This window comes from Hylaeus volcanicus, chromosome 1, assembly GCF_026283585.1.
Source record: "Hylaeus volcanicus isolate JK05 chromosome 1, UHH_iyHylVolc1.0_haploid, whole genome shotgun sequence".
Classification (NCBI taxonomy): Eukaryota; Metazoa; Arthropoda; class Insecta; order Hymenoptera; family Colletidae; genus Hylaeus; species Hylaeus volcanicus.
Genome location: NC_071976.1, coordinates 20,181,504 through 20,203,504, shown reverse-complemented (window position 1 = coordinate 20,203,504; position 22,001 = coordinate 20,181,504). Strand labels below are relative to the sequence as shown.

The following is a 22,001-nucleotide window of genomic DNA, read 5'->3' as shown; positions in this document are numbered from 1 at the left end:
CTGTCCTTCCGTTAAGTTTTACGGCTCACGGTTGATAAGGAATTACGCACGATGCAGAGTAATAAAACTAGCCCTGGCGAACGATAGTGGGGAAGAAATTAGTCGATAATGTCTCCCCTAGCGTTTTATTAGGTTTTATGGGCTTATGTGGTGATAAGGGGTTGTTCGGTTTCGTAATAAACGAAATGTCGTTTGGGGAAAAAATGGGGAATGTCGTAGGCATTATTAAGAGAATTTTTACTTAAAAAGATTCGTATAGCTTAACCAAACATAATTGAATATATGTACAAAGTTTGAAATTAATCTGTCCAATAGTTACGTCACAAAAAAGATCTCCAATATCCACCGATATACAACGATTTAATGTTTTATATGTAGTTTTTATACCGTTTACAGAAGTGCACGAATTTAATCATAGTTAACTGCAATCATGATTGTTAATTGTTAAACAGCAGTTTGAATAGGTGATTACACGAACACATAGATCAATATAAGCTATGCAATTAAGTTCATTATTCTAATAAGATTTTAATAAGCCTGCGACGCCTAGAGATAGATGAGTGTTTCATTTGTGTAATTATACAACAAGTTTCATTTTACAATACGTAACACATTGCGCGCGACACTATCTACTTAACGTGCCCGCAAAACGTTATCGCAGACGTTAGAATTTATAATAAATTCCTACAACCATATTTTCGTTACTGTTTAATCCTTTATTTAGTGGCGGGACTTATAACTCCCGTCAATTTTCTCACGGTACTGTATGAATTAAACGCTTTGAAACCTATTGTGACGTTCAAGTCCACTTTTATGAAATTCCTTTTTTATTTGTCGGATGGCAGCACAATCTTCTTTTCTTTTGGAAGCTAGTCAGGGACAACTCCATAAGATGATATAAGACCAAGATGGGCGCCTAGATTTTAGAAACTTTTGAAAAATTTAGTAAATAAAGGGTTAATCAAATTCAACCATAATTCTCATCGATTTAATTATTTCTTACATGAAAGTAAGTTCAGAATTGAATCTCGTGCGTTTATCGTGATAGAAAATGATCTGACACGCAATTGTGTAACCTTCACGTAACGTTGAACTTAAGATTACACAAGAAATTGGTAGTTACCTGGCGTGATCGACGCGTTACTGTGACGTGAATGGCAGAGCTATGATCTCATTTTGTTTCATTCAAGACTCGACATTTTGGTATAATTATGCCGCGTTTAATTACGTGTTTTAACAGCGCGTGCAAGAGAGGGGGCAAGTTGGAATAACATCAACAAACTTTATCGAGCCCTGATATAGAATTGGTCAACATTGTCTGGTACAGTGCTGGTCAAAAGTATCAGGCATTCGTGGAATTTTTGATTAGATTATAGTAGTTTAGACGAAAATGAGTTCTCTTTTCATCCTCCTTTAATCATCCTTAATCCCAATTTAAAAAGAAGTTAAAGAAGAAACTAAATGCGATATTTCTTTTACTTTAGAAATGAATAGATGCAAAATTGTTGAACGATGAATGTGCCAGATACTTTTAAGCAGATCTGTACCTAAACGAGAGTTGATAACACTCATCGGTTGGAGGGTAAACATTGTTCGTGTACCATCGATCACGAATAGTCTTCGAGTTTCGCGCGGAGCGTACCACGTGCTCGAAACGAATTTTACTCCCATTGTGTTTTATATGGAAATGATCGCGTGGAGACCAATAGTGTTCGCTCGTGTGCCACTCTTTTCGAATACATCAAGGAATCTGATATTTAAATTAAGTCGACATTTGATCCATAATTTATAGCGGACTCGGGATTGCACACCGCGAAGTAAACCGTATCAAAGAAACACATTAGTTCACCGCCATAGTGATTTTATTTCGTTACGATGAATGTGTTTATCTCACCTAAGACGTTCATTTTTCAAGTCGCTGGATCACGATGCTTTTCGCGAGTAGGATTCATCGGTTTGGGTAACATGGGTGGGCACATGGCGAGGAACCTGTTGAAGAAGGTAATCGAACTCGTAGAATATTTTTAATCAACGCCATTGTGGTCTTATTTTGTATTAACAAAGTAACCATATTTTAGGGCCACATGTTGGTTACCTTCGACATCGATCAATCAGCAATGTCGAATTTGAAGGCAGCAGGCGCTGACGTTGCTTCGAGTCCCGCCGACGTAGCGAAAGACGTCGAAGTCGTTGTGTCGATGCTGCCGTCCAATCAACACGTTCTGGACATCTATAGTGGCAATAATGGCGTATTAAGGTAAATTAGCGGTAATATTATCACGCAAGCATTCTTCGTAGTCGTTCGCGCTTGCAGGTCTGCCAAGAGGGATACTCTTTTAATCGACAGCAGCACGGTGGATCCGTTTGTGTCTCAGACGATAGCAAATGACGCTGAAAAGTCTGGACTCAGGTTTATGGACTGTCCAGTGTCAGGAGGTAATACATATCAGTACAAAATTATGTTTAGCAATATATTATTGTAATTAAGAATTTTTTAAATATAATTAGTACAATTTCAAACATCCTGTGAAATGAGAAAAGCATGTAATCCACTTTTCTTTAGGCGTGAACGCTGCCAAAGATGGCACCCTAACGTTCATGGCGGGAGGATCAAAGAAGGACTTGGAGCTCGCAGGGCCTCTTCTAAAATCAATGGGATCTAGGGTGGTACATTGCGGGGCCGTGGGAATGGGTCAAGCAGCGAAATTATGCAACAACATGCTTTTGGCTGTCAGCATGATCGGTACAGCGGAAGCGTTCAACCTTGGACAAAAGTAACGGGGAAGGATTCGATAAATCACGAGTGATATAATCGTTTCATCGAAATTATCGTGTTTCAGACTGGGTTTAGACGTCACGGTGTTGGCTGACATCATAAACTCGAGCAGTGGTAGATGCTGGTCTTCTGAATTGTACAATCCAGTTCCAGGGGTTCTCGATAATGTTCCTAGCTCCAAAAATTATGAGGTACTACTTTCCAATCCGAATAATCATTTCTTTAGTTTAACATTTATATATCCACTTAATTACTTTTTAATCGTAGGGTGGTTTCGGTGCTGCTTTAATGGCCAAAGACTTGGGACTGGCACAATCCGCAGCCACCAAAGTGGAAGCCACCATCCCTATGGGTTCCCTGGCGCATCAAATCTTCAGGGCGATTATCGCTCATGGATTTTCTAAAAAGGACTTCAGTGTCGTCTACAAATTTTTACAAGGGGAAAAGTAATTTTATTGGTGTGCCCTTTAATATTGAATCTTTTACATGACCCTCACTGCCATGAAGTTGTGCAATCTCTATTCTAATACAACACGTTTCCTATTGAATAGTTACATTTGTATTTGTTTACAATTATTTAGACTTTAATTTTCATTCGAGGAATAAATATAAATATTAGGTTGTCCCAAAAGTTTCTTTCGCTTTATTAATAAGTAATACATGCACAATATTTTATGTTTTATGTTACATTACTGAATTGTGCACGATTCATTTTGCTCCATTACTGTTACAACATGAATATCTATGAAATTAGATTGTCGATTTATAGAAACACGACTACATAAAATAATTGAGTGCATGTCGCGAAAGAAACTTTCGGGACAACCTAATATATCTGTATCGAGGTAAGGATTTTTCCCGCACTTCCTTCCATAGAGGGCGTTACTGGACGGAGTGTTCGTAACACATTGATACCAAAGGAAAAAGTATCAAATTCGAATATTATTCATGACACAGATTCTGTCAAGGAAAATTATAGGCGTTGAAAAAAAGTCGAAAGGTGTTATTCGAAATCAAAGTGAGTTTATATTTCTATCTGACACGAAATTCCTACTTTACCGATACTCTTTCGATATTCACAAGCATTCTATTTCTTAAGCGTTCAACAATAATTAAATGAATATATAACAATGCATACATTCTCCAACAATTTATATACAATTTCGAAGGTATCGGAGTTATAATTATCGACAGATTCGGACATTATACGTTAGTTTGACTAGCGTAGTATCTCAACATCTTCTGGAGTTTAAATATTTCTTACGCAACTAAGTTAATCATTCAAATACAACTCTCTAATTCAACGCCAAAGTTCAAATTATAACATTATAACACTTATACAACCCTAAATATGAGAATTTTTTCGTTTAAATATGAGTCAAATTTATCCAGTATCGCGATCTACATTATCGATCGAACCGTACAAGAGTGAAGCCATTTCGATAAGAATAACATTCCTCGAACAAACAACCACACAATTCGCTATCATACAATCGACAAAATATTCTAAAGCATCGTTTACTGAATTTTTCAATAAAAAAAATCCTCGAAATACGAAAGAAAAATAAATACGCATTAGTCGCTCGTTTGACCAGCCCGGTATACCACCATTACTGTCACTCAAGGAGTTTTTGTGGCTAGACGAGGACAAGAGGGCAGTGCAGTTTGGTGCGGCTCTGTGGCACCCGTGCAGTACGAGCGTTTCTCTTGGCGTTGCATTTTTTTCCCCAGTCGTGGTTTTCGTCGTGAAATCCCCATAAACAAACGTATTTCGCGTGAACACGTTTTACCGTTCCATTTTCCACGTTCGCCACGACGCGAAAATCCGCGCGGATGTGTCGTTAGTGTTTACACGTGTTCTTTACGTTCGCGCAGTGTTTCGTGAAGAAGAAGAAGAAGAAGAAGAAGAAGGCCCAGGGACATACACACGTACGCGGAACTGCGCCTAAGAAAGCGCGAAAGAGAGGAAAGACGACGTAGAGGAGGAAGAAGAAGCAGAAGATGAGCAAGACGTGCGCCCGCTGCGAGAAAACGGTCTACCCGATCGAGGAACTCAAGTGCCTCGACAAGGTACGTTTTACTCCGTTTCGCGGTCCAAAATTCGGTGGATCTTCGCGCCGTTTTCGTCTCTATTTTTCTATGATTATTTTCATATCATTGCAAAGCATAAGATATATATTTAAGAATTTAATTCGATATCCCTCTTCTCTCCCGTAGATGGAAACTTCGGAGCAGCAATAAAAGATAAACAACTCGTTGTCCGTTACTCGTCGGGATAAAAATTGGAATTGAGAGATTTGAGAGAGCCGCGCGCGTCAGGTAGTCCGGAGAATCTGGTTTTAGCGTTCCATTTGAGAATGAGCATTTTTGTTTGTAGGATTATGGAGAGGCATTTGCAGGAGTTTCGAGAATGAAAATTCTTGTTTTTGTTTTTAATCTTCAAAAATGCTTTTGCAGTGATATTAATATTCACTATTGCTATTTTTATTTCTGATTTTAAACTCTTTTTGTGACTATTTTATTATATATCCCGAAGTGTCTTGATTAAGTTTACTATTTTCGTTGTATACAATCGTTTCATCTTCATATGAGCATTAGGCGAAGCGAACTTTGCTCGGTGCTTTGGAAAATTAAATTGTAATCTGTAACGCCAGATAAGATTTTTCGCCGTCGCTCCGGATTGACAGAATCTGTATGTACAGTGGCGTTTTGTGCTCCCTCCAAACCAAAATAAAATTCGATACTTTTATTTACATTTTTTACCAGCTATGTTATTGTTTTCGTGTTAAATTCTTCGTATACTATACAAAGGTAACAGAATGAGTTTCGAAACATTGATTTTGTGTCCTTTGGTCAGGGACACTGGACAGATGTCGACCTATTGTACGATGTGCCACTGCCAGAGGATTATTTCAGTGTTCAGTGGCACCAGGAGGGGGTGCAAGGGAATTGCATCCCCTACAAATATTCTTTTTCGAGGCATAGCAATTCTTTTACGCCAGTATATTTCGTCAAACGATTTCTTTATAAGCTCCACGAGTACGGTGTGGATATATGCAGTTCACGCGCGAGAAGAGTACCAGGTATCGCCAGATGCCTTCTTCTTGCGCGCGAACAGTACATATGTATCTTAACACGATTACACCTAAACGGGTGGATGGATTTCAATGAAACTACGTATTTAAGTTTCATACCCTCGTATCAATACCAAGTTAAACGTTGAGCAATATCGATCTATAGGTCCCTATAGTTTCCTCTTGTCATTTTATGGTTTTTCTAATACATATTTGCTATTCGGACAAATTTCAAAAACTGTTTCAAGCGAATCTTAAAGAGAATTGATCAAGAGAAGTTTCTATCTGATCTGATACGGTTTTGTGAGAACTGGCATTGCATGGACGCGGCTCAGAAGAAGTTTTCCAGCAGATCGTGGGATGTACCGTTTTCGTTTAGTTCCGCTTACAGAGGCGTTCTATTCTATTCGGTATAATTGTTGCCGTGTTCGTCCTCGTGCCGTACAAACTATACTCTGCTCTCCAACAAAGTCCAGCTCTTTCCTGAACATTTTTCCAATTAAATTTATTTAATAACAAACCTAACCCAAACCTATTCCTTATCCATTCTCACTTCTAAAATCTGAAAATCGAAACTGCTTTTCCTCCGTGGGACTTTATTGTTATCCGTTCCCAGAACAGATTACGCAACACTTTTCCCGTGGAAGACGCTGTTGCTTTGTAGTCTGTTCCAGGGTTTACGCTGAAGTCATCCTAATTAAACGACATTCGTATGCAGATACGCAATTAATCGCGATAAGCGCGCGACGCGTACCGCGAAACGTCGGGCGTATAAATATTGAAGTTTCTAAGCGATATTTGATCAACGAGCACACAAAGATGACGCGTTTCGGAGCTGTCCGACAGCCTCGCGACGAAACAACGTCGTTAGCTAGGTTATTTCGACGGAAGTGCTCCTTAGAAAAGTGCACGTGACCGGTTAGTTACTATTGCCGCGATAACTAATGACGGCGCAACGTCTCAGGTGCCGTGCTCCATTTCAGTGTTTCTCAAACTTCCCAAGGACCCCTCCATTGCAATGACCATCAGGTTGAGACTTATACAATGGATGTAAAATGTATTCCTACACCGATCAATTTCCCAATTAAACTTTTGTGCGAAATTGTAGTTTCTTAACTTCTTATTTTCTAATCAATGATATTTTACATATTCTCGGAAGTCTCTAAGATAGATATAGTCCAAACAACATTTACTAGTTAATATAATTTGTAAAATTAACAAAAAAAAATGCGGAAAGTAGGTACAAGTATAGAAGCAATAAGTATTTGTACGATTCTTATGACGAACCATTTACAGTAGAGTTTGTAACGTAAACACATTAGTTTATTGCTCCGTACCAATTAGAAAACATCAAATTTCCAGGAAAGTACTTTTAAACAGTTGTGCGAATACTTATTGCTTCAACATTTCCATCGATTAATTGTTTTTTTCTTGTCAATTTCGCAACTTACATAAATAGCTATTTTTTTTGTAATCTATCTATTTTAGAGATTTCCGAGAAAATGTAAAATGTCATTGTTTATAAAAAATAAGTTAATTGAAGGTTCGTACTTTGATGTACCAAAATGACGAGGAAGCATATTTTTTTAAACTAGAGAATTATTGAATATAAACGCACAGAATTAATTTCTACACCTAATATATTCGATAGATGTTATTTGAAACTACCTTGCCATTAATTTTCGAATGTGTTTCGAACTGAATTATAGAAACAGGTACCGGTTACAATTTATTTAACGCTCCAGTCGAGTTAACGAGGCTAAATCACGTAGGCGGCATAGTGCGCCGGAAAACAGGCTTGCAGGGCAGGCGGCAGAAGACTCCATCGGCCTCCTAAATTTGGCTGTATCGCGATATGCGATCGCCACGTTGGTTTTCTAAATTCTCTCACCGCTACTCTTTGTATTCTCGCCCCCGCTCGTATATATTTTTGGCGTCTTCTATGGAACGCCTCTATTCTCCACCCCATCCCATTAACTTCTCCCTAATTCGAATAAAAAAACTAACAACGTTTCGAAAATGTATTAGTAGTAGGAACGTAAACATCAAGAATTTCTGTTGGCACTTTTCAGGTCCACTCAACGTACGTGATTCTAATAATGCTTCACATGACCTCTATTTTTAATTATATTACTTATAGAATTCTTCGTGATATTCTCGCGATTAAGGGGTTATCCTGAATTAGGAGGTCTAAAAAAGCGGTTTTTCGTGAATTTTTTTAGGATGGAAAAAAATAATTAATTCTATCGAAATTTTTATCTCATTTTCATACATATTTGACTAGTCTGTACAAATTTTTCCAACAAGAAATATTCAAATTGAGTCGACTGCGACGCACATTTGTAAAGCACCTCACAATTAAAACCTCCTATCGGCGGGAAAGATGCAGGTCGTAATTTTAGTTTGACACGGAAAAACCAAAAGAAATTTTCATTTTCATACATTTTTCTTCTATGTGAACTAAAAAAAATCCGCAAAAATGGTGAAATGTGAAATTACTACAAGTTTGAAAAAAAGAATGAGTTCTTTGGGTGAAACAAATCACTTTAACTTGATAAAGAAGTTGTTTAAAATTTTTTTTGTTTGAATTTTCTTAGTTCACATAGAAGAAAAATGTATGAAAATGAAAATTTCTTTTGGTTTTTCTGTGTCAAACCAAAATTACGACCTGCATCTTTCCCGCCGATAGGAGGTTTTAATTGTGAGGTGCTTTACAAATGTGCGTCGCAGTCGACTCAAAAAATTTGTAAGACTAGTCAAATATGTATGAAAATAGGATAAAAACTTCGATAAAATTAATTATTTTTTTCCATCCTAAAAAAACTCACGAAAAACCGCTTTTTATAGACCTCCTAATTCAGCGTACCCCCTTAAAATGAGTACAAACACGGCAGCATTCGAACTACTTTTAATTATATCTTTACAAAAAATTTCTTAACCATCCATAATTAAAACTAGTCCGAATATGGCCGTGTTTGATCTCTTTTTAACCAGGAGAACGTCTTCAATTCATTTACGATACTCTCATGAAGATACTGACGTTCTTATATCGAGGGAGAAATCCGTCCTTATATCAAGGGATCGCTCCTGTTTTTCTGTCCCTGTGTATATCTTGTCTTTTCGTTGCTCCGCTGCCAGTGCAGTCTTGTGAATGGCACGTGGAGCTCCTTTTTCTCTTTCTCTGTCCTTCCACCTCTTCCCTGGGTTTTTCTTTTTTCCCCTCTTTCTTCTGTCCATTTCCGCCTATCTTCGTCGCTCCGCGAGGAGGTTAGCGAAAGAGCGAGCGAGAGAAGAAGCACGATGCAAGACGTTTAACGTTACTCAGTCAACGGGGCGTAGAGACGAATTAAAACGCACGAGATACAATTAAACCGAGGCGAAGTTTAATCAAGAAAAATTCCTAATTACATAGTCGCGTTTCAGCTGGGGTCCAAGAATGTCTTGTGAATATTTTTTGAAGGTGAACTATAACACAGAACCCGAAACATAAATGCTATAAACAGAGCCTGTTAATGTATTTCGAAGAAATAAGAATAAAGTGTTATATAAAAAGAGATGCAAGAACGATCGAAGAGCTGCAACAGAAATGTTAATAGCGAAGACGGGAATTATAGCCTTGCTTGCTGGTACATTGCGATCTAAGAATAGATTCACGATATTTATCTAATTATTTTTGCCAGCCTGTGTATACTACTCAAGATCCTCAGAGATAATTCAATCCGTACACTTTGATTAATCGCTTACTATTAATACATCGTTTTAAAATGTCGAACATTCCTGTCGATCCAGGACTAACAAGATTGAATCATCATTTTTTTCAACAACTTTTCAATGAAACTGGTACGGTATCACGATTTAATTATCTTGATTATGTTGCACGTTGAATACTCCGAGTGATCGAGTATTTGCTCTATCTTCCATTCTTCGATTTCGCTTTTCGAGCATCACCGTTCTATTCTTATCAGAGATGAGAGCATCATTTTCATTTGGTAAAAAATTTCATTTATCGAACGAAAAATAAGACACTATTGTTCTATTATTTTCTCGGTAAAAATTATTATCTCGATTATAGAGTGAAATTGAAGTTTTACAAAATCACTGTAGGGTGTTTCTGTTCGTCACCTATTATTCAAATAAAATTCTGGCCATGAACAGCGTCTTGTTTTAAACATAACCGACCCGCATATGCGCCAGCCACATCCTGGTGTAGCCGCAATTAATTCACGTCCCATTAATGAAGAGGAACCGCCCGCCAGTTTTTTTCACCCTCCTCCTCATTGTTGGTGACTTTTTTCTTGTTGTTGTGCGTGGCTATCGAATTAAGGCGTGGCCGCGAACGAATAAATTATTTCGACGTTTGTTTCGACCCTCCCGCGAGCATTTTTCATTCTTATCGACTTCCGAACATTTCTTTAATAAAAGTCCAAGATTATGAGCATAATCACTATGAAAGAAAAGAGACTATTGGGGTTTATTTTAAATTTGATCTTGAATTTAACTTGGAGATCTAACTATCACTCTGCAAAACAATGTATTAACACTAGAGGCAGATCCTCCTAGATGTAAAAGTCCCAGTGCAACACGAGTCCCTTTCTCAAGTACTTTTGTATACTAAATTCATTCCACCGTGTCGTTATACTGCACGTTTCCCAAGAATAACAGAGTTGGGCGAAATTGTAATCGAATTCCAGGTTGAGACTACTCGTTGCGTGGGTCTGGTATACGATTGCAACAGGTGGGAGTCGTTCGCAACCTGTTGCGCCTACGTCGTTTCAAAAATACGTCAAACCGCTGCCGCTGGCCGCCCCGCTGATCGCGCATTCGCGAGAATTAACTCGCGATCAAGGAAAGTTTCCGGCACGCGCCCCTTGGATGATTTCTATTAACGAAACTATTGTCTATACGTATCCAACGAACGTGGCGAGCGTCGAACGAACAATCCTCGCGAGTGATAAGTCGCATGGTCGTTAATTAAACAGCCAAGGGCTGTCATTTAAAGGAGCCGGAGACATTAATTCTCGTTAGACTCGTTTGACCACCTTGCGCGATTTAAAGTAATTAAATCCACGTCGAACGCGCTCGACACGTGATTCTGATTACGCGCAAATGCGAATTTTGCAGGGAGGAGCGATTGAAATTTTTTTGGGATCCCTATTTTAGACTCTTTGGTGTTTAGTAGCCAGGTCCTAATTAATTTAATTAAAGTTAAGAAAATTAAAGTTAATTTTTAATAAAGTAAAATTATAGTAGGAGAGTAGTAACTCTTTTTGTGTAGATTTGGGAATTTTTTCAAACCTCAAGAATCTTATTTTTTTGTTCTTCAAATCAATCTATTCTGATATTTTTCTTCGCGATCGTGGGACTCGTCAGGTCCTATTATTTATCGGGACGATTACATTTCACGAGGTAACCGACTCTTCTGTGGCAACGTCTCGTGATTTGCCGCGAGAATTTTCGAAGAATAAGCCTTTTACTTTCTAGGATCCGTGAATCGTGGTTTCAGTCATTAGAAATTTCTGTTATGCCAGCGATGCGACACGGCATCCGGTTGTTTCCCACTGGCCGTTGCGAAAGCACGAATAATTATTCTACGTACGCGAGTAACATCTACTGGACACCTTTTACTAGGAAAAAAAAGCCAGCAGCCTCTTCGTTGCATCGCAATCCGTGTGGCGATTAAACAGTAAACGGTGGAACGAGTTGCATTCGAAAACAGGGATTGTTAACGCGTGCCTGCCTCCTAATTGTAATTACAATCTCTGCCAACTATCGCATCGATCCGTTTACTGTTGGAGTCGTGAACCGCTTTGTCTACGTATTCCTGAATAGATTTTCGACCAAGTTCATGCTGGGGCAGTCGAGTGAAACCAGGAAGCGAAAATTAATTCTTCATTATTGCTTCAAAGGAAACGAAGGTTAATCCGTTCGTTGTTGAGGTCTTGAATTCTAATTATTTTTTGCTCAATAAAACTTCACCTGAATTCAATGAATGCATAATTTTATCAATCAATGAATTATTATAATTTCTATAAACAAAAAATTGCATTTATTTTCATTTTTGACAAGAAATCAGTTCAATTTTTGTAAAAAAAAAAATATATATTATTACGTTTAATATGATTCTTTATCGAGGAAGAAATTATTTTAAATTTTCCCTATGCAAGAAGCCATTCTAATTCCTACGTTAATCTTCTAAGCGCTCGAGTGCTCAAGGCGTGCAGAGGTAGTATTTCCTCGCGAGCAGCGCTATTATTCCTATTACAAGAAGCACACGTTGCCGGAAACAATTGCTCGCGTAATTACGTTCGTTAAATAACTATGATCTGTATAAGGACGCAGACGATTCCCTCGTTGCAGCCGACGAAGAAAGTGTTGCGCGGGAAATTGGATCAGCTGGGTAAAATTATATCGCGGGTGCACCGACGCTGTCGTCGAAAGTGAAAGCATCGACCGTATTATAGCAAATTGCCGCGGATTATGCAGAGCTCGTCCGCAACAATGACAGCCAAATGATCCCCGGCTGACCTTTGTAACCCGTTAAATATCAAACGTCGCGTACGAGCCGACGCGACGCGAGCCAGAAATTTTATTCGAACGACGAATAAACCCAACAGCGGTATTTATTCGAGTCAGTAATTATCTAAGATTTGGGTTAAATTGGGTTTTGCTAAATTCATTTGGAGCAGGAATTTTTATTGACTATCAAATTGTGTAATTAAAATTTTGCTTTGATTTGATGAATAAAATGGTAATAAGATGGCCAAGTAGAGGCTAAGAATTTACCCTTGATAGGAAATTTAATAAAATAATTTGAATATTGATTCGAAACCGTGATATATTACTCGGTGTAACAAATCTTCAGAAGAAAATGATTTAAAATATGAGAAAAGTTACCAACCCTTTTCATCTCATTATAAATAATAAAGTGTCTCGATCAACTAACAAAACTCGATATTTTTCTCAACCATCTTTCAAGTATTAAATAAAAATAACATTAAGGATCCAGGAATAAATCACTAGCGACCCACGTAGGCACTACTTTAATGATACCATGTTCCACGCGAAGCATTGTGGAGCCCCGTGTCCATATTTGATTCCCCACAACGAAACCTCTTGCGAAACGAGGGGGCCAGGCTGTTGCGCAAGCAAAAACCATTCCAAAAACGAGCGAAAGTATCGCGGGATACCGTTTCGACGAGTTTTATCGTTTGCAAATACCGGGACGCGCGACGCGAGCATTGTAATTGAGTAATCGAATTAAATCACACGACTGGCAACCTCCCATAACCGTTTCGAGCGTTTACACGCACATATCTCAAGCCTAACAAATTTCTTTTTCGGTACTGTTTGTTCTAGGTGAAATTATTTTCATTGGACCAGTAATCATACGTATAGAGATTTACGTTTAGAGATAAGAATAGAGATTTGATCAAATCCCTAAGGTAGATGATCAATTCACGGGAGATAAAATAACAACTCCGTAAGGTCATTTCCCTAAAGAAAGTTAGTGATTTGATCAAATCCCTTGACTGTTTGAGTGAAAAGATGAAATAATATTGTTTAGATATTAAAAGTATTAATTTAGTAAATCATGCGTTATTAAGTGTAGAGTAGGTAATACAACAATAGTCATAGAAACATAAATTATTTATTAATTGCATTCCCTAAAAATATTCTTTTTGTTTTTTTAAATATCAGCTTAAGTACCTATTTCTTTTGCTAATTAGTCTCGTATAAATAATTTATGTTTCTATGAGTATTGTTATATTACCAATTTTACTTTTAATAACGTATGATTTACTAAATAAATACCTTCAATATCTAAACAATACTATTTCATCTTTTCGCTAAAACAGTTAAGGGATTTGATCAAATCATACTATTTCATCTTTTCAGTAAAACAGTTAAGGGATTTGATCAAATCACTTACTTTCTTTAGGGAATGACGTCACAGAGTTGTTATTTTAACATCTCCCGTGAATTGATCATCTGCCTTAGGGATTTAATCAAATCTCTATTTTTATCATTTCCCAGCGACATATATGAGTTATATGCAGATATATCTATTTATGTAAGTATAGAAGATCATAATGTGCGCCGTACATTTCCTTTGATTTATCAAAAGTAGGTATTCTTTATTGGAACGTTGAATTGAATCAATTTTTCGAGCTACACCGTTAAAGAAATTGATCACCCACAGGAAAACTAGTTTTTAAAATAAAATAATTTTCGTCTCGTTATTCCTTGGATACTATCAACCCTGTATGTGCCATATCAACCCTTTTATCAAAGAAGAAAGCATTTGTTGCGAGGAGGATCCATGGCGACCGTTTCTAAGGACGATTCGAAAGCGGGACCACGGTAATTACCGCTAATCGCGACTAACTAATTGCAGTTAAATTGAAGCAACAAGATCTACGTGCCTCGATCCCCGCGGCGTGTACGCGCCGGTCGAAAGCAACGACGGGATTAGCTCTCGGTTCCGTGGCGCGATTAACATTGCCCGCGCGATACGAGTACGGTACCGTTGCATTCGTTTTACGTTGCAATTCGTTCTACGTGCACTCGTTCTACGTGCATTCGTTCCCCGGTGCTCACGGATTGACATCGACGACCTGCATCGTCTAGAAATCGAAACGTGCCGCGGCTGAGAATGCTCTTGGCAATGCCACGATGTGGTACAGTAGTGCATTCGTTCCTTTTCCCTGTTTTACTCCTTTTTCCAAACGCGTGGATTTCTCTAATCTACCGTTCGATGGTAGATCGAACGTTTCTTCCAATTCGATTTATTGGATGAAAAGAAATTGGCGATGAATGTTTCAGTGCACAGTTAGAAGAATTTTTTATTGGGAATAAATGTGGATTGAACATTTTTCTTTTTTTTTTGATTGTAGAATTGTAAATTGGTTCTAGAAGCATATAAATCTGTAGATTTACATAAATTACATAGCTTACAATTAAATGCAATTGACAAGATGTGTTCTTTCATCTACAGGACAAAAGAAAATAGAACATCAATTCTCTACAATATATAGGATGTCCCAAAAATGTTGGAGGTCCTTGAAAAGGGTGGTTCAGGGGGTGATTTGAAACAACTTTTTCCTTAGAGAAATTGTTGTCTGAGGCTTCGTTGAGAAGATATTAACGGAAAACACTGACCAATCAGAGCTCGCGTATACTGTTGGAGCGGCCGCGATAGCGATGGCTACGCGCTAGGTAGCCGCTCTCGTACGCGAACAAGTGACTCGACGTGCATCGAAGGATATTGACGCGGCCACTCAGCGCATAGCCTTCGCTACCACGGCCGCTCCAACGGTATCCGCGCGCTCTGATTGGTCAGTGTTTTCCGTTAATATCTTCTCAACGAAGCCTCGGACAACAATTTCTCTAAGGAAAAAGTTGTTTCAAATCACCCCCTGAACCACTCTTTTCAAGGACCTCCAACATTTTTGGGACACCCTGTATATTACATAAGATACAAAACCCAAGTGAAAAAATAAAAAACCATCGAAGTTGCTCAGAAGATATAAATACCCCCACCAAAATAATTCTTTATTACAATAACACTTTTCAGCACATCCTTAAGTCATGAAATTCCAAAGAAATGAATTAGTAAACCTTCATTCCAAAGTGCAAGCCTCTTCCAAAGAAAACAATATAAAAAAATTGTTTCTCGCCAAAAGTAAAATACAATTTTCCGAATCTGTTCAACGCTCAACCACAAAGGACGCGTGATAGAGGCCCGAGAGATTATCGTAGCCAACGATACTAGGCGATAAAGAGGATTCACAGCGACAACGAGTCACCGCGCGACAAACAACGCCAGACAAGAGGCGTTTGACATGGCGAATAATTATAACCCTTTGTCGACCGCAATCGAAGTTGACTCACTTAGTCGTGACTCATTTCTCTCTTTCCGGGGTGTACGTGTCAGCAGGAGAGGCCTCCTCGAGCGTTCTGCTCAAGATCCGCGACCTTATTCGTTTGATTCGACGGCAGCAGCCTTGCCAATTATCGGCGAGCTACTACGATGGCCTTCGGTTATCTATGGGTCAGTCGAGAAACCGTGTACGCCAGATGTATCGACAGCTTCGCAGAACAGAACTAATTGCAATTCAAACGCCGATCGACTCCCTGGAGCAAACAATCGTGTGAGCCACCAAGGTCTTTGCCTTGGCTGGTCCCTCGAGATATCGGTTCTCCGACCTTGAACGAGCCAGATAGAAACGATTGATTCGTTCTAGAGTCTCTCGACCAGATTTTGAACAAGCATGTTTATTAAATATTGTATCGTATATATTATAATTATATAGATATTTAAAAGTTGTTTGTACAGTTTCGATGATTCAATATCTTTTTGCACTTTCTTGAGGAAAGCAGACTCCTTGGGATTCATTTTATTCTGTTTAATAATACGTTAACTTTTTCTTTGCTATAACACTGTCTCATTGCCAATTAAAAAATAAAAATCTTTCTATCATAAGATAGAGTGGGAAGCAGTTTCTTTTTCATCCCACTATACGTTTCTTCTCTTCTTTAACTATCTGTATAAATAAAATCAACGTTCAGATTACTTCTGAGATTATTCCTGTCCGCCCGTCAGGGTTAAATAAAGAGCAGCTGGACGGATTTGCGGAGAGTGATTTCAGTGCTTGGTTGTTTCAGATATGGCACAAACAGTGCTTCAAGTGTCAGGGTTGCGGAATGATCCTGAACATGCGGACGTACAAGGGGTTCAACAAACAGCCATACTGTGAGGCGTAAGTAAAACAGTCACTCACGTTCTTTTTATTACCCTTTCATGTTCCACGTTGAGCTCGTAAAACGGTCAATTTGTACAGTTGCCTTGAAACCCTAGTCGACGTGCAAAATTATTAGATCTTTGCGAATCCTCGTTCTTTACGAGACTCTCTAAGTCTTAAAGCATGTTTTATCTACGATACATTCACTCGAGAAACATGAATTATATTTACACAGCCACTTGTTGGTGAGGATAATTCTTCAAATTGTTGGCAATAAAATACAAGTGATGTTGCAAGGAAGCAAAGAAGCACTTAGGTACTAATTAAGATAAGGCGAACAGGGCCTGCAGCCCCTCAGTTTCTGAATCCTTCGATCTTCCAAGTACTCGAGTAAAAAATTCTTTTCCATTTTCATCGTTTTTCCATTAAATTAAATAATTCCTGCGGAGATCCTCCCAAGGAGGATATGCTCCATAGTACCACTCCTCTATTGTTTTCCTTATCAAGAGGACCTCCTATCGTTCCCTTCGACCCAGAGTTGTAAGAATTCTTGATACAGCCCTGGACGCGCGGAGCGTTCGATTTCGCCAGTCGCCGCTGCGAGCAGTATTGCGAATCTTTTGATAGTTAAACGCATGCCAGGCGTGTCGACGCAGCGAAAGCAAGCGGTCCTGCGGTCAGGATAATATATAGCTGTCGTACCTTTCCAAGAGATCCTCCTTCGATGGTTCCTCTCAGCTGCCGCGTCCTTGCCGTGGCCACGGTAGCGGTGCATCGAGCCACGCGGCTATAGTAACGTTCCCAGTAAGGATTTCAGGTGAAAGGATCCGAAAGTATCGTGCTGTTGACCCCAAGTATCGGTTAGCCTCGGATATGCAATCGGTTTTTTTCTTTATTCGCTACCAACCGGTGATAAGGAACATGGCAACGCCGCCGTTTCTGTTAACCCATCGAGGACCAATATATCGGCTTAACACAAGACTCCATTTGCAATTGCTTCTTCAACGTGTATTTTAATTATTTAATTTCGCTTGTTAGTATGGGGCTGTGAAATTAAATCCGGAGGATTCAATACTTTTTGTTGTAGCTGAAGTAGTTGGAATTTATTATTAAAATCTTCTGATTACTATCGGGTTGTCGGAAAAGTCGTGACGCATTTCTGCAACAGGTGGCACTAGTTTGCTTTTGACAGTACTAGAGTCAGTTGCAACCATGTGATTGCTGTCATTTGACAACTAAGAACTCTAGCTTCGTACTAAACAAAAAACTGATCGATTTGGTTGAATTTGGAAAATTGTACGATAAATTGAAAATGGAAGATCAAACTGTGCATTTTCGCCATATTCTATTGTTTTACTTCCATAAAGGGAAGAACGCAAGTCAAGCTTGCGAAAAGTTGCGTAAAGTTTGTGGTGACAATGCTTTACAAGAACGTCAGCGCCAACGATGGTTCACGAAATTCCGTGCTGGTGATTTTAATCTCAGCGATGCTTCTCGGTCAGAGAGACCGATCGCGGTTGATGATGACGAAATCAAAGCAATAATTAAAAAATTACTGGAGCTTGGATGGGATGTGTTACCACACCCACCATACTCGTCAGATCTTGCGCCATCGGACTTGCATTTGTTTCGCGCTCTTCAAGCTTCTTTCCGTGATATAACGTTCGATTCCGATGAAGCTGTTACACAGCACCTTAGTCAATTTTTCGCCGATAAAGACAGATCCTTCTATAAACGAAGGATTATGAAACTCACTGAACGGTGACGAAAGGTTATCGAACAAAACGGGCTACATATCATTGATTGATCTTTGTCCTTTATATAAATAAATAACATTTGAAAAATCAAGAAAAAATACGTCATGACTTTCTCGACAACCCAATAGTTGATCGTCTAATCGCAAGTTCTGTAGTGTCAATCGAAGATGGACTATGGATATAAAACAAATACAATCTGTTCCTTAAAAGGAATAGTATTCGTTCCCTTTCTATCACTACCTGCGTAGAATACTCAATATTTGAATAAACCACGACAAAATAGATCTAAAACTAAATCTCTATCAGTTTACAAAAGAGTTGCTTGTTTGTCAGAATCAGTACAGCGTTGGAATTCAATGTAAAGCTGACATACCGTGTCAAGAATAATGAAAACTGAGAATAAGAATCTGGGATTCCATTTTCTATCGGTATCTCTATTTCATTCCGAGTTTCCTGTAGTATGCCACTAAGTAGTTGCGGATGACGACACAAAGTTGTCGAGTCGGTATGCATACGGGGATAATTGGGGTCCGTCTATAGAGAACGCGAAAGGTAATATGTTCTAATAACGAACCGCTCTCCGGTAGAGTATTAATGAGTTTACGAATCGAAGATTCGTATCTCTATCCGCTGATCAACGAGCCATCGTTACGCGCTACATATAAACGAGATTATCATATTTTTTGTTATTGTCAATCCGTTTTCGTTACGTGGTAAGTGCGCAGGCTTTCGAAGCCTAATTACGGGAACGTTATTGCGCAAAATTGTAATGATCGACACACGGGGACTGTCGAAACGCAATTTGTTGCAATGTAACATTTGCAACGTGGCAGATTTCTTTTTTATTCGTGCTACTTGCAGGAACAGCTGGGCAAAACTTTACTGGAATAGAACGAAGGAACAGTTATATTTTTTGTTAATATTTAGAATGTTCTTTTTCGACTAGAAGAATAAGTGTTTTTTTTTAGCTATTTACAAGGGGGTAGGGGAAGGATCCGTCGACGACCTCGATAGCTCGAGTTGTCGATTATTTGACGAATACATCCGGTTACCTATTTGATCGACCGATAATTCTCCACTATAGATTGATAAATCGTCGTCAAGCGACTCTTCGAAATTGATTTTCAGTTACGTTCAATTTCGTGTCGCTGACGTATATAAAACAGTACATTAGTATGAGGTGAAGGCCGAGGAAGGGGCGTGCGAAATCAAACGTTTCTTTGTGATGACTTCTCCACAATCATTTCTATTAATGTCTAACTAGACAAGTATATGAAAGCCATAGAAAAGGAAAAGAAAATTGAAAATATAGCTCTGGAATATACAAGCTCAATTCGGAAAGGCTGCAATAAACCATTGGACGAACAAAGGGAAAGTAAATAATTTAGGGATACTCGAACAAAATCGAGGAATAAATTGCAACGTTCTATGCACGATTAATCGAATTTCTTCTATCCCATCCGCTGTCCAAATAAGGAGCACCGATTCTCCACTCGCCGACAACTTAATTCACGATGGGGAATAATCAATTTATTGCGGTTTCTCACACGGCAAGTTATCGGTATGCAGCGTCCCGCGGTAAAGCGGTCCCAGTGACTCGCGGAGTATTCAGAGTGAGCATCTGCGATGACGAAATCATTCCGTTCGCGTTTCAAATCTGAATTTCTCCGCTCTTACGTCTTTCCTACCGTCTAACCATCCGCCATTATTCTGGAACGCGGGTAAAAAAGTTTCTCACCTTGTCGATAGGAACACGCTGCATGAATTTTCTTTCCAAACACGGAACAAATTTATTCTAGGGAGGAAATATTTTTGCAACGGCTCGACAACTCGATTATTTTATGTAAAAAGTAATTCCCTTTACTCGGCAATCTTCGTCGAACGACGGAAATAAAGATATCAATATAAAAGGGATTCGCAGATCCCTATTCTCAGTTTTCATTATTCTTGACACGGTATGCCAGCTTTATATTGAATTCAAACACTCTACTGATTCTGGCAATCAAGTGACTCTGTTGTTGAGTGATAGAAATTTATTTTCACTTTCTATGTTGTTGTGGTTTATTAAAATATCGAGTATTCTACGCAGGTACTGATAGGAAGGAAACGAATACTATTACTTTTAAGGACCGACGGAGCTGGAACACAGTTCTGCAAATTACGCATAGCAAACAAGTTTCGAGCTTCGGTACTCTGCATCAGGACCCAGAAGCCAGTGCATGTGTCAGCAATGCGTGTCGAATCAGACGAGATGGGCCGAATAAGCAAAGCAGAACACGTGTGAGTCGTGAGATTCATTCATTCGTCTGGTAGCCTCCCTTCGCTCCTCTACCCTTCGCCTTCATTTCCCTTGCTCTTTATCTTCCCCCTTTCTCGCGTCTGCCCATCGTTCATTTAATTTTTATAAGCCCGTATATAGGGTGATTCTAGCAAATGGGACAGGCCACTCGTTTGCTTCCAGATAGAACAACGGAGGAAACAGTTGAGTGGCGAACGAGTTCTTCGATATCATTTTTTTATGTTAAATTTTAATTTATTGCCACTCCATCGAGGAAACTATACGAATATCATTTTTCTTCCTCTTTGACCTCTCTCTTTTGATTTCGAGTGAACGTAGTCATTGATTGAGGGGTGTGCATCAATAAGGAGGCAGCTTTATTTTTTCAAAGATGAAGGGATGATTGAAGAAACATGAAGGAAATGAAGGGAACTCTTCATTTTCTTCATCTTCCTCCAAGTTCCACACAATTTTCTACGCATCCTCCTGACCGTGTCACGAAGCACCCAGTGCACAATTTCAAGCCATTTCTCTGCCACATTCCGAATGATCCAACGTGTCCCGTTAATACGACTCCGTCGACCTCGTCGATGCTCGCCATCGCAACCTAAACGCCATTTCTCCGTCTAGCGGATGCTTTTCCCACGTCGTTGACCCGCGAAAACGATTCGAATTAAGCGAAACGGTTCTCCTGCGAATGTACTCCGCCGTTTATGAATGCACGCGTACACTTGTTCCGGGTTCTGTACCCAGTGACGTGCGCTGAATTAAGTACTTCAGCCTATGGCCGAAGGTAGCACGTGTTCCTCTGGTTTTGTTCGCCCGACGTTCATTCCCCTTCTTCGTCTTCGCGTGCTCATTACGTATTTGCAACTCGCCTTGCTCTTCACTGTTTTCTTTAAACTGTTACAGTTATCGATATCAAAGTAGGGCACAACCCAGCGTGGGTTATTAAATCGAACGATGATTCCTCTTTAGATTGCACTGGAATTATTGTGGAAAAAAGGAGCAGGAAACTAATACATTTATTATTCCATATTATAGTGCGGACTGTTAGATTTGTATACTTTTAATTAAATCCTAGTGTGCTGTATAAAAATTCAATGAATTAGCATAACGTCTTTTTCTTCATCTGGTCTCTTAAAAAGTAATAAATACATTCATTCTTATATTTCATCGAATAACGACACTACTCCTCGATATTCACTTGGAAATTACTCAATTTCAAACCTAAATTTATCGTTATTCGGTCAATTTTCCTGCAAAGCTCACAAATTAGTCCGCAAATTAGTCATCCTCGAGGAATCGTCATCGGTTCACCGCGAATGAGTCACTTCCCCTTCGCCTCGTTCTTCTCTATTTAGAGGAGGCTGC

General features: G+C 39.0%; 2 protein-coding genes across 3 annotated transcripts in view; both read left to right on the top strand.

Annotated features, from left to right (window-relative positions):
- The first annotated feature begins 1,592 nt into the window (after positions 1 to 1,592).
- LOC128885027 (3-hydroxyisobutyrate dehydrogenase, mitochondrial) lies at positions 1,593 to 3,330 on the top strand. Its single transcript, XM_054138771.1, has 6 exons — positions 1,593 to 2,001; positions 2,079 to 2,257; positions 2,315 to 2,436; positions 2,564 to 2,774; positions 2,841 to 2,967; positions 3,044 to 3,330. The coding sequence occupies exons 1-6, from the start codon at positions 1,876 to 1,878 to the stop codon at positions 3,224 to 3,226; spliced, it is 948 nt and encodes a 315-aa protein (XP_053994746.1). The 5' UTR covers positions 1,593 to 1,875; the 3' UTR covers positions 3,227 to 3,330.
- Positions 3,331 to 4,419: 1,089 nt separating this feature from the next.
- LOC128879333 (LIM and SH3 domain protein Lasp) overlaps positions 4,420 to 22,001 on the top strand; it is a 36,296-nt gene continuing 18,714 nt past the window's right edge. For both annotated transcript variants that reach the window (XM_054128396.1, XM_054128391.1), the window contains exons 1-2: positions 4,420 to 4,846; positions 16,516 to 16,610. In XM_054128396.1, the coding sequence (XP_053984371.1) occupies positions 4,778 to 4,846; positions 16,516 to 16,610 (164 nt within the window). In that variant the 5' untranslated portion in view covers positions 4,420 to 4,777. The remainder of the gene's footprint in view (positions 4,847 to 16,515; positions 16,611 to 22,001) is intronic.